Here is a 13,107-nt window from a genome sequence, read left to right on the forward strand (position 1 = left end):
ACCTCCTATTTATATGTGTTATATATATACCTACATATATATATGTGTGTATATATCTAGCTATATGAAGCGATGGTACTATCGGATATCCCTTCCTTTGTTGTTCATATTGTATAGTCGTTCCTTCACCTTATATATTACAATATATCTTTCCATCGCTCTTTATTTGTATATTGACCTGGGATATACGGTATAGCATTGGCATATATTGAATAGCTAGAATAGGATAGTTCACCTTAATACTTCCTTAGTCTTATTATATTAGACTTTTGGACATAACTAGCATAGTTGTCCCTTGTTATTCTCATTAACTTATTACATGATTTATGAACTCTTGGTTATAATTTCCATTCTGTTTAGATGTTGTATATCTACTTTATCTTTGGAGCTCAGTTGGCAGTTGCTTACTGAGTACCATTTGTTTGGTACTCATACTACACCTCTGCAACCTGCAGATCATAGTACAGGTTATCACCGTTGATGTGTGCATTGTGCGAAGTATCCCTGATTCAGAGACTTAGAGTGAGCTCCTGACGTTTGGAGTATTACTTATCTCTCTTCAATGTATTTGACTATCCTCTAAGTTGTATTCAGAGGTAAGTTGAATCAGTATATTTCTCCTTGATATATCATTTTTGTACTCTTATTATGTTTAGAAGATCTTGTACTGATACCACTAGGTTTTGGGATTTGTCTATGTATTGATCTTTATTTCATATATTCTGCATTCTTTTCTTTATGTTATTGAGTAGTCTGTTACTAGCGTTCTGGACTACAGGTTGGCTTGCCTACTGGTGGGTTATGGTAGGCGCCATTATGACCTGAACAATTAGGTCATGACAGATACCTAATTACGAAGAGCCCTCAATATGAAATAAAGATATGTTTAAGCACGTAACATGACCATAATTTTTAAGAACTAAAAATTTGCGCAAGAGAGTTAGATGGTTACCTGAAGAAGGCATGAGTTCAAGTAACTCATAGTTGAAAATCGTATTTTGCCGGTGCGGGTTTTATAAAATGACATGTCAATAAGGAGGCATGTGTCTTCATAGTATGGTGTGTCGGTAAGGAGGCACACTCTTCCATGACCTAGTATGTCAGTAAGGAGGCATGCTTCTTCTTATTACGTACTCTAGTCCTTGCAGCAAACTTGAATTGAGGGCTTGGCTGCCGAGTTAAGAGAGGATCTCATATAGCCCGTGGGATTATAGAAATGTAGGGTGTACCATCTAGCTTGAAACTATAACACAGAAAGGAGTTTTACAAGGTAAATGTATAGTTTTGAACTCTTCATATTATGTTTACGTGTTTTCTGTTACTTTATGATAAACTATTTTATGAAAGGCTCTCACCTATGTTTTATAATTATATGTTATTTTGGATTGTTTCACATATGAGTACCTTTGTGTATTGACCCCCTATTTTTCAAGATTTGAGGCCCAGTTCCCTGGTCCCGCTAAGCAGTAGATCGTTGTCAGATATTTGGAGTTGGTGAGCCTCCCTTATGTCAGTAGGCATTGTTCCATGTGTTGATTTCATGTGATTTAGTTCATGGTATGACCGGGGGCCTTGTCCCGGTTTCAGACAAATTATTGTTTTTAGTTTAGTAGAGACTTCATAGACTTGTTATAGATGGTTCTGGGTTTCTTATGAATTACATCCCATATTGTTAAGTTGAAATAATAGAACTACTATGTTTCCAGTTTACTTCCGCATTATGATAATAGATGAGTTATACTTATGATTACAAGCTAAGGGGTCTCTCGGACTTTCGTGGTTCGGGATGCCCTTCGCTGCCAGGGCCTCGGTTTGGGTCATGACAACTAAACTCTATGTTTTGCTACAGGGTTAGTAAAGCCGTCACCAAACCCTAATAAAATACGACCCAAGATGAGCATCGAAATATTTCCAAAAGCACCAGTGATAAAAGCACCAATAAAGAAAGTGCAGAAAGTTCACAAGTTTTCATCTTTCCATCAAAAAAAGAGAGAACAATTATTATATAATTTCACAAGTTTGGATTCACTCGAAAAGCAATGGTCAGAAAGTTCTTTTTAAAACCGCTTATTGGAAAACAAAGAAGTTTTCTAGTGACCAATTAATTCTTCTCATGTTCAGAGACAAAACATGTAATTCAGTCTTATAAAATGGAGAATGAAAAAAAAAACAAGCATACTTACCCGAAATTCTAATATCAAATCCGAAAATGAGGCCACCTGATGACAACTGCAAACATGATCTTCCCGTTAAACATGGATACTTAGTTTTATTGTGTTCTAGAGCCATATTTAATTTGGAGAGCTTCACTTAGAAAAATTATTACAGGAAGAATTTATGGTTATGAACAATCCGGCCTTCAGTGGAATAAAACTTAGCAAAACTCTGATTCTAAACTTTTTTAAAAAGTGCAGAAGAAATTCAAATAAGTTTATTGAGATGTTAGACTGATACATTATCCTCTCTATAAAATCAGCACTAGCAAATTTGAAGGTTGTTTCTGTTACTTTTTGGCACAAGGACAATTACCTTCATTATATAATCTAATAGAATAAAGGCATAATACATAAATATGACCCTAAACTTGACACTAAATTATAACATTGACCTTAAACGTTGATAGTGCACAAGTTGTCCATTTAACTATGCAAAACTTGAATAAATAAACACTTCAATCCTACACGGCAAAATGAGTGTATACACTCAAAACCACGCGCATCGGAGTTAGAATTGAAGGGTTTTTTTGTCCAGCTTTTGTATAGTTAAAGGACCTACTTGTGCACTGGCAAAGTTAAAGGTCATATTTATAATGTATCTTTTTTATTAGGTGATAGCATCTGAGTGGATGACTAATCCACGTAGGCGTAAGTGAGGTACACGCGTGTAAGTTGCAAAATGGGAGTGTTTATTTGTTAAGGTTTTGTATAGTTAAAAGGCCTACTTGTGCACTGTCAAAGTTTAAGGTCAATGTTATAATTTAGTATCAAGTTTAGGTTCATATTTATGTATTATGACTAGAATAAAATAAACAAACAACCTAGTTGAAATGTCTGTAGTCACACTACAAGTGTGGTCATTATGCATGCACTGTTACATTCAGGGGCGGACCTACATATATTTCTGGGGTGTGCCGGCACCCAGTAAATTCGATGTAGAATAGGTATAATTATATAAAAAAAATATACAAAAACAAGTATAAAACATATAAATGCACCCACTAAAAGAAAAATTGGTTTGGTGCACTAGCATTTAAGTTAATCTTAAGCTTCTCCACTTACGGTTTGTCTCAGGTTCGAACCTTGTTGAGGTGAGTTTTTTATTTTTTCTAGCTTTTTGATCTTTTAAGCACCCACAATCCTTAAATCTTGGGTCCGCCACTAGTTACATTGGTTCATTGTATTCACAAAAGTTGGCTACTAGTGCACATGAGCTGACTAGTGCACATGAGTTTGTTAGTTTGTTAGGTGGTTAATGAGTTGTATGATGACCTGAAGGTTAAGTGTGTAGTGTAGTGAGAAGATTCTAGAATAGAAGGTTCTAGAAGATATATCTTTATATAAAGGTGCAAGTTGTAATAACAATGTGATTTGACAGTTAATAAAATTTCCTCTTTCCTTCTTATCTGTTTAATGCAGGCTGGTAAACCAAGCTTTGAATCAGTTGTTTGATAAAAGTTCACAACGCTGACAATACAACAATACTAGTCTAAATAATAATTTTGTCGTGGGTCAAAGGTTATTCATTTTCATACAAAGACACCTTACATCTCAGGGATTAAAAAGCTCGCTTTACATTGTTGATAATTTATGAGAGATGAATTGCATTGTTGGCCTTGATTTTGGAGCTTCAACCAAACAAAAGCTTTCTACCTTGATGATAAAATCCAAAACCTCTTTTACTTCATCTTCAGGATATGGAAGGCATTCATCTAGAAAATCACTAAACTGCACAGGATCTATAGTCGACGAATTTGCTAGTACGGTAATATATTCCTCGAGATGCTTTCCTTTGATTATCTCCAATGCTAAAACTCCAAAGCTATAGACATCACACATTGGCATAACCTTCATTGTATAAGCAAGTTCTGAAACAACAAAATTTCCAAAAAAGTAGATAACAATTTAAACATGCAAATGGGATTAAAGTAGTACAGAGTGTTATGCTATAGATCATGATGTTCAAACAAGGATAAAAATTAAAGTTAGACCTTACCAGGTGCAACATATCCATATGTGCCTGCAAACGCAGTTCAGTTGGATGAATCTGGCTTGAGAAGCTTAGCAATGCCAAAATCTGAAACACGAGCTTCATATTCGGAATCAAGCAAAACATTACTGCTTGATATGTCTCGATGAACGATTGGTGGTGAGCAATCCAGGTGCATGTAAGATAAAGCATAAGCAACACCTTTGATAATATTCACCCTTTTAAGCCAATCCAGTTTCTTGGACTCAACTTCATTGCTTAAAACATTAGACAAACTCCCCCTCTCCATGTACTCATGTAACACCCCGTACTTTCGGGCTAGAATCTACACCGTCGTTCCTACGCGTATAGACCCGAACTAGATAATTCCTTGTTAATACATGTGTGGTCATCAATCCTATAGTGTGGTAATACCTTTAAATATGAATTGAGGTCACCAAAATCCCCTAACTCTAAGACGAGTTGAAAATATTTCTAGCGATTAAGTTTCAGTGGATGTTTAAACTTAGTTCAAATTCCATTAACTATAAATCCTTTTATATATCAAATTAGAGGGTCTACTATATATCCAATGAAAGGTCTTTGAAGTATCTTTCCAACGATATAAATTTTGCCAAAATCCGATACCTGAACGAAAAGTTATAGCCATTTTCGTGAGAGAGGCAGTAGCTGCACGCGATTAGCGTGCGACGCATGCTCCGTCGCACACACCTAATTTTCAGGTTCTGTTTTCACATTTTTAAGGAAAATTTGGACCTTTACCTCATCAAAGGTCCGTCCATAACATAAGATTCATGCCCCAAAAGCATAATACATGACATAATTTAGTTTTCCTCTTAAAAAAAAACCTAACCCCTTCCCCAAAGATCAAGAAATTCATCCCTAAGATCAAGAATTCCAAGAAAAGGATCAAGACCTAGGTTCCATTCTTTTAACTATGAAATCTAAGGTACATGGAGTTTATCCGAAAACTACATGGGCTTGTTGAAGCATTCAAACATGATTTAAAAGTTATCAAGCATGAATTTAGAGAAGGGGTTTTGAAATCCATTATTTTAATTATGCTTTCTGAATGTTTTAGTGATATTGTTGTTTTGGTCCTTTCCCCCCTTAAATTGATTTACATGCATATATATGTATGAAAATTGATATTTGAAGATTGTTGAGGGCACAAATTACGAAATCCCTCTCTGGTGTTGAATTAAGGTTTATGATCTTGTCGGAAAAGAGTTTAAATGTATGTTTTATGGTTCGAAAGTAGTTTTCTAAATGTCATAGTATTTGAACATGATTTAGAGATGATGAGAGGGTGTTTTCTTGATATAATTACGTTTTGTGTTAAAGAGAAAGAATTGCTTGTGAATGAGAACTTTGACATGACCGCCTTATATTATTGAAATATTGATCAAGAAATTTGCTTGGATGGTTTTACATGATTTATAAGATAGGATTCTTTGATTTAATTTATTGATATGGTGGTCCCAAACCTTGTGTTTTGCAAACAGAGATTTTAATATGTTATTAATGGTTCAGAGATGTGACTTGCAAGTTAATGGTCTAACAATACCATTTTGTATGTATGCCATAACAGAGTTAGAGTTTTCAGAGTTTGGTTTTAGATAATACAAGTTTAAAAGATTTAAAAATGGGCTTAAAGAGGGTTAGGTGGTTATCCGAAGAAGGCTTGAGTTAAAGTAACTCTTAACGTAAAACCGTATTTTTCTATTCGGGTATATTATTATCATACGCTGGAGATGGCCCTATGGCATAGTAGAGACAGACTCCAACCCTTGTGGCAAACTTGGGTTGGGGGCTTGGCTGCCGAGTTAATGACAGATTCCATATAGCTCGTGGAATTTCAGAGTTGTAGGGTATACCACCTAGCACAGAAGTAAAACAAAGAGAATCATAGAGTTCAAATGAGTTTACAGAGTCTTTTAAATATGCACATGTGATTCTTACCATATGATATATATTTATGAACTGTTTTAAACTGCTGGCATATATGTTGTATATAAATTACTATTTTTGATTTGCTCTGCATACCAGTACAATTGTATTGACCCCTACCTCTCAGGGTTTGAGGCTCAATCTAGAGGTCTGAATAAGTGGTAGAGGTTTCAGACAGAAGAGACGTATCCAGTGGTGAGCCTTCTTTATTCCAGAAGGCCTCTTTATTTTAGATGTATGTTAGCTATTCAGATTTGGGTCTGCTGGGGGCCTTGTCCCAGTTTTTAGATAGTTGTCATTTTATCATATAGTAGAGATTTCGCAGACTGGTTTAGATATTGTTTAGTTGTTGTTGGATTTTACTTTCCATTTTTAAATTGAATTCATAATGACCATGATTCCATATATTTCATTCCGTATCTTCCTTTATTATATGAACGTTATGCATGACTACCAGATAGAAAGGGATGTCCGGGCCTTTATGATTCGAGATTCTCATCATAGCTAGGGCCTCAGTTCAGGTCGTGACAAATCATAAACCAAGAAAAAATGTTGTGCATACGAACAATAGCCGTAGAGGTTCACAATGTTTCGGTGCTTAATCCTAGTCAATGCCCTTACTTCATTCATGAAGCTTTTGGGATGTGTATTCTCAATTGAAGAATGAAGTCTCTTCACAGCTATGGTCCCTAATGATGGAAGGTTAACCTTGTAAACGCTTCTAATCCCTCCTTGCCCAATTCAAAATGTTGCATCAAACTCCTCTGTGGCGTTTAAGATGTCCCTGTATAGTGCCTTCCCATATAACATGGATATCGAAAGCCAACTATCATCATTCCATCTTTCAACGTCTTTAGCTCTCCTTCTTTTATCACACATAAACAGAACACCAAGGAAAGCACAAAGTAGTACCAGTACTCCCATAACAGGAAGTAGAATGATGAGGATAAGTTTACGTCGCTTGCCTATTAAGTGCGAAGATGGCCTTTCACATGGCTGGAATCCTGTTAGATTGCCGCAAAGACCTTTATTACCTTCTAATGAAGCATTAGTAAAAGCTTTGTTATCAAGGATTGGACCTTCTAACTCATGGTATGACAATACGACATCCTACAAACTAGTCAAACTTTCAAATTCTTCAGGAATACGGACAGAGAGGCCATTGTAGGAAAGATTCAAGTTTTACAAGTCCAACAAACTAGTCAACTGAATAAGTATTTCTCCATCAAGAAGATTATGGCTCAAATCAAGTACAATCAGATGAGTATGAGTTATCCTCCCTATCTCTTTTAGAATTTTCTGGCCAAACTTGTTGTTCTCGGTTCAACTGAAACTAGTGCATGAAATCTCCTATACATGTTAAGATTAACCCATTCAATCTGTTGTTTAATAGATCGAGGGTTTGTAACTTTGTCAGTGACCTAAGTTTCTCAGGTATATTGCCAGAAATACTGTTGTTTTGCACTGTCAGCTTAACTAGAGAGGTTAATTTTCCAAATTCCTTTAGAATTTGCCCAGTAAAATGATTTGATGAAAGAAAAAGTCATTGAAGCCCTTGGACATTTCCAATCTCTGGTGGTATGCTACCACTAATGTTATTTCTGCCTAGGTGCAGATCAATTAAATTTTTGCATTTCCCCAAATCACTAGGAATGGGACCAGAAAGTTGGTTAGAAGAAAGGTATAGTTTCTTGAGCTCAGTTAATTGAGCTAGACTAATTGGAATAGAACCAGTAAGCTGATTAGCAGATAAATCCATATCACTGAGGTTTTTTGAATTTTCCAATTCACTCGGATGGGACTAGAAAGTTGGTTAAACTGAAGGTACAATCTCTTGAGCTTAGTTAAGTCACCCAGAGTAATTGGAATTGAACTACTAAACTGATTACCAGATAAGTCCATACCATTGAGGTTTTTCAAATTCCCCAACTCACTAGGAATAGGACCGGAAAGTTGGTCAGAATGAAGGTATGGTCTTCTGAGCTCAGTTAAGTCATCTAGAGTAATTGAAATTGAACCACTAAGCTGATTATCATTTAATGTCATATTACTGAGGTTTTTAAAACTCCCCAATTCACCAGGAATGGGACCAAAAAATTGATTAGAATGAAGGTACAGACTCTTGAGCTTAGTTAATTAAGTCACCTAGAGTAATTGGTATTGAACCACTAAGCTGATTAAAAGATAATTCCAAGGCAGTGAGGTTTATCAAATTCCCCAACTGACTAGGAATGGGACCTTAAAGTTGGTTTGAATAAATGTAACACCCCACATTTCGGGCAAGAACGAAACTGTCATTCCTTCCCGTAGATGTTCCAAAAGACATAAATTTGATGTACATATAGTGTTTTAATCAATTATGTAGTGTGTGAATTTAGTTGAGCATGAGTCGAGATCTTAGAGGTCCCTTAACTCAAGGACTATTTGAAAGCTTTCCTATCGTTCGAGTTTTAGTGAGCGTCAAAACTTAGGTTAAATTTAATAGTCCATAACTCCTTGTATATGACGAACTGGGTGACCTACTATATATCAAATAAAAGGTCTTTGAGTTCTCTTTCTAAATACACCAATTTTACCAAAAACCGATGTTGGAGCAAAATGTTATGCCCATTTTACTCCAGCATATCAGTCTGGTAATTGAGTGACGACAATTCTAATTGCTTGTCAAAAATCTGACGACTTGTCAGAATATGTCGTCAGCCTTAGGAAGAAACCCATTAATTTCAGATCCCAAGTGATGACAAAAGCTAATGGCTTGTCATATATCTGATGGCTTGTCAGCCTTGGTCGTCACCTAAGAATTTTAGCAACTGGGAAGTGATTTTGTAGGGGTATTTTGGTCTTTTCCTCACTCCAAAAACCCTTCACAAGAATTAAATCACCCCTTAAGTGTTATTAATCAATCATTATCAGTTTTACAACATTAAAAACTTCCTCTTCACTCTCAAAATAAGATCAAATTAGGGTTTTCTCCAAGGACAAGAAATTCAAGAAAATCAAGCCTTAAGTTCAATATCTCCAAGAAACAAATGAAGATCCGGGTTTCATCTAACAAAATCTAGGTTTCATCTTTTAGATCTTATAATTTAAGGCACGTAGGGTTTATCCTAAAAACTACATGGGTTTGGAACACTAGAACATGATTTAAAGATTTTCAAGCATGATTTTAGAAAGGGGTTTTGAAATACATGATTTTATTATGTATTATGAATGTTTAAATGCATTGTTGATTTGTCCCTTAGGCCTTTCACCTAAGTTTATTTACATGTATACGTATATGTATAAAATTCGAGGTTTAAGATTATTTGAGAGCATAAATTATGGACTCCCTCTCTTCTGATACATTAAAATTTCTGGTTTTGTTGGAAAAGAGTTGAAATGCATGTCTGCGTTTTGAAAGATGTTTTCTCAATGTCATAGTATTTGAAACATTTATTTAGAATTATTGAGAGGGTGTCTTGAGATAACTGTGTTTTGTGTTAAAGAGAAGAATTGCATGAGATAGAGACTTTGGACATGACCACCATCGTTTATTAAATTGTTGATAAAGAGAATTGCTTGCATGGTTTTACATGAATTTTAAAGCATGAGTTCCTTGAACGAATTGTTGTTTTGATGGTCCTAAATTTCATGATTTGAAAATAGAGATATAAATTGCTATAAATAGCTCAGAGAATGTAACTTGTAAGTCAATGGTATGACGATACCATATATGTGTATATGCCATGACAGATTTAAAGATTTCAGAGTATGTTTTCAGAGCATGCATGTTTAAAGAACTAAAAATGGGCATAAAGAGGGTTAGGTGGTTACCCGAAGAAGGCATGAGTTCAAGTAACTCTTAGCCTTATTTATCGATATGGGTAGATTATTATTGTACGCTAGTGACGGCCGTGTGGCGTAGTAGATTCAGAGACTTCGACCTTTGTGGCACACTTAGGTTGGGGGTTTGGTTGCCGATTTAATGGAAGATCCCATATAGCCCGTGGGATTACAGATTGTAGGGTACACCATCTAGCGCAGATATAAGACAAAGAGTATCACAGATTTCAGATATTTTCACGGAGTCTTTTAAAATGCCCATGTGATTTCTTATTATATGATATGTTTATGAACTGCTTTAAATTGTTCTCATATATGTTGGATATAAATGATTATTTTGGATTTGCTCTGCATATCAGTACATCTATATTGACCCCCTTCCTTACCTCTAAGGTGCTGAGGCTCAGTCTAGGGGTCCAGATAAGCAGTAGATAATTCAGACAGTAGATCAGATTGTGCAGTGGTGAGCCTTCTCTATTTTAGAAGGTCTGTCCTTTTAGATTATGTCATCTATTACAGTTTTAGTCTACTGGGGGTCTTGTCCTAGTTTTCAGATAGTTGTCAGATTTTGATGTAGTGGAGATTTCGCAGTCTGTTCCGGATGTTGTTAGTGATTTTTGGATTTCATCCCTTATTATTAAACATAATCCAGAGTATGACCATGTTTCTGTATTAGATCCTAATTCCATATTTTCTTTTATTATATTAATGTTGTACATGACTACCAGATAGAGTAGGATGTCCGGGCCTTCATGGTTCAGGATGTCTGTCATGGCCAGGCCCTAGTTCTAATCGTGACAATAAAGGTTTATACTTTTGAGCTCAGTTAAGTCACCTACAACAATTGGAATTAAACCACTAAGCTGATTATCAGACAATGCCAAATCAGTGAGTCTTTTCAAATTCCCCAACTCACTAGGAATGGGACCGAAAAGTTGGTTAAAATGAAGGTAAAGTCTCTTAGCTCAGTTAAGTCACCTAGAGTAATTGGAATTGAACCACTAAGTTAATTATCATTTAATGTCATATTAGTGAGGTTTTTCAAATTCCCCAATTCACCAGGAATGGGACCAAAAAATCAGTTAGAATGAAGGTACAGGCTCTTTAACTCAGTTAAGTCACCTAGAGTAATTGGTATTAAACCACTAAGCTGATTAAAAGATAATTCCAAATCAGTGAGGTTTCTCAAATTCCCCAACTCACTAGTAATGGGACTAGAAAGTTGGTTAGAATAAAGGTTTAGAATTTTGAGCTCAGTTAAGTCACTTACAACAATTGGAATTAAACCACTAAGCTGATTATCAGACAATGCCAAATCAGTGAGTTTTTCCAAATTCCCCAACTCACTAGGAATGAGACCAGAAAGTTGGTTTGAATGAAGGTACAGACTTTTAAGCTCGGTTAAGTCACCTACAACAGTTGGAATTGAACCACTAAGCTGATTATGAGACAATACCAAATCATTGAGTTTTTTTTTAAATTCCCTAACTCACTGGGAACGGGACCAGCAAGTTGGTTAAAATGAAGGTACAAATTTTTGAGCTCAGTTAAGTCATCTACAAAAGTTGGAATTGAACCACTAAGCTGATTATGAGACAATGCCAAATCATTGAGGTTTTTCAAATTCCCTAACTCATTAGGACTGGGACCAACAAGTTGGTTAGAATGAAGGTATAGACTCTTGAGTTCGGTTAAGTCTCTTCCAACAGTTGGAATTGAACCACTAAGTTGATTACCAGATAATGCCAAATCAGTGAGGTTCTTCAAATTCCCCAACTCACTAGGAACGGGACCAGAAAGTTGGTTAGAATAAAGGTGCAAAACTTTGAGCTTAGTTAAATCACCTAGAGTAGTTGGAATTGGGCCAGAAATATTGTTACTCCCTGAGGTTAAAAACTCAAGTGACTTCATCTTCCCTACTTCAACAAGAATGGAACCATTTAAATGGTTGTGAAAGATGTCGAGAGCAGTAGCGGATCCAGGATTTTTGTTCAAGAGGTTCGACATATAAAGACAAGCATATATAAAAAGTACGTTATAAAAACAAAGTGAATTTTTATTAAGTGGGTTCATTAAAAGCTTTATATCCTTGTACTTCAACTTTGACCTTATATACATAATTGAATTTTTTGGTTGAGGGGGTTGAACCCCCTCACCCCCAACGTAGATCCGCCCCTGGTCGAGAGTCTCAACTTTGGTTAGTGAGCAAGTTAAGATGGACAAGATTAGTGAGCTTTCCTAGTTCAGATGGAATGGGGCCGAAGAGTTGGTTCATTCTAAGCTCAACATATTCAAGAAAAGGGAGAGATGAAAATGGAAAATCATAGTGTACCAGTAACACCAACATTTGTAATATTCCACCTGTTTATCCGACCATTAAAGCATATAATTCCGTTCCAATCCCTGCATGCATCAGTACTAAGGGTCCAAGAAGCCAATAACAAATTATTCTGGTTGCGGAAAGTTGCTTTCCATTTGAGAAGAGCAGTTGCTTCCTCAGTGGAAGCAAAAGAAACAGTGAAAAGATATAAGAGAGTGGAATACTGAAGGAAAAAAAATATTGTTGGAACCATCATCACGGCTAAAAGATTTCAGTTGATTGTTTTGGTTATTTATGAACTTGTGCAGGACACAGTTGTATAATGTGTGTAGAATCACTGCAAGACTTGTGACTCAATTGTAATGTACTTCTCAGCTTCTAAAATACGATTAATATTAGAACTATTTGTAAGTCAATGAGCCAATGTCTATACCAACAAATTGAAAGGGTGTCTCAATTGTGGCCTAAACTTAACGTTATGAAAATATTCTCCAGAAAATATTCAAAAGTCATTTCGTAATTGACGAGCTAATGGACATGCAATAGGAACAAATTGCACGACTTAGTGAGTGTAAGTTTGTAAGTCGTGCATAACATAACTCGTAGTATATTATGATAGAAAATATGAGTTTATGCCTTCACAAAAAAATTGTTGACTATTAGGGATAAAAATTAAAGATCAACATGAAGAATATAATTACATAGTTGTACTTCGTTTTCATGGGCCTTTGTTTTTTTTTTTTTTTTTTTGCAATTTTTGCTTAGATGGCCTAGAAGAAATGTCTCACACACGCTTCCCGTTTCCTCCC

At 35.7% G+C, this 13,107-nt stretch overlaps 2 protein-coding genes across 2 annotated transcripts; both read right to left on the reverse strand.

Moving 5' to 3' along the window:
• Positions 1–3,788: 3,788 nt before the first annotated feature.
• Positions 3,789–4,495, reverse strand: LOC107869541 (MDIS1-interacting receptor like kinase 2-like). Its single transcript, XM_047411679.1, has 3 exons — positions 4,288–4,495; positions 4,213–4,236; positions 3,789–4,084 (listed from the first exon to the last, which is right to left on the reverse strand). Exons 1-3 carry the CDS (start codon positions 4,493–4,495, stop codon positions 3,789–3,791), a joined length of 528 nt encoding a protein of 175 aa, XP_047267635.1.
• A 2,402-nt stretch (positions 4,496–6,897) lies between these two features.
• On the reverse strand, positions 6,898–11,985 carry LOC124898058 (MDIS1-interacting receptor like kinase 2-like). Its single transcript, XM_047411680.1, has 3 exons — positions 11,472–11,985; positions 11,249–11,388; positions 6,898–7,266 (listed from the first exon to the last, which is right to left on the reverse strand). The coding sequence occupies exons 1-3, from the start codon at positions 11,983–11,985 to the stop codon at positions 6,898–6,900; spliced, it is 1,023 nt and encodes a 340-aa protein (XP_047267636.1).
• Between the last annotated feature and the right edge of the window lie 1,122 nt (positions 11,986–13,107).

This window comes from Capsicum annuum, chromosome 4, assembly GCF_002878395.1.
Source record: "Capsicum annuum cultivar UCD-10X-F1 chromosome 4, UCD10Xv1.1, whole genome shotgun sequence".
In the NCBI taxonomy this organism is placed as follows: Eukaryota; Viridiplantae; Streptophyta; class Magnoliopsida; order Solanales; family Solanaceae; genus Capsicum; species Capsicum annuum.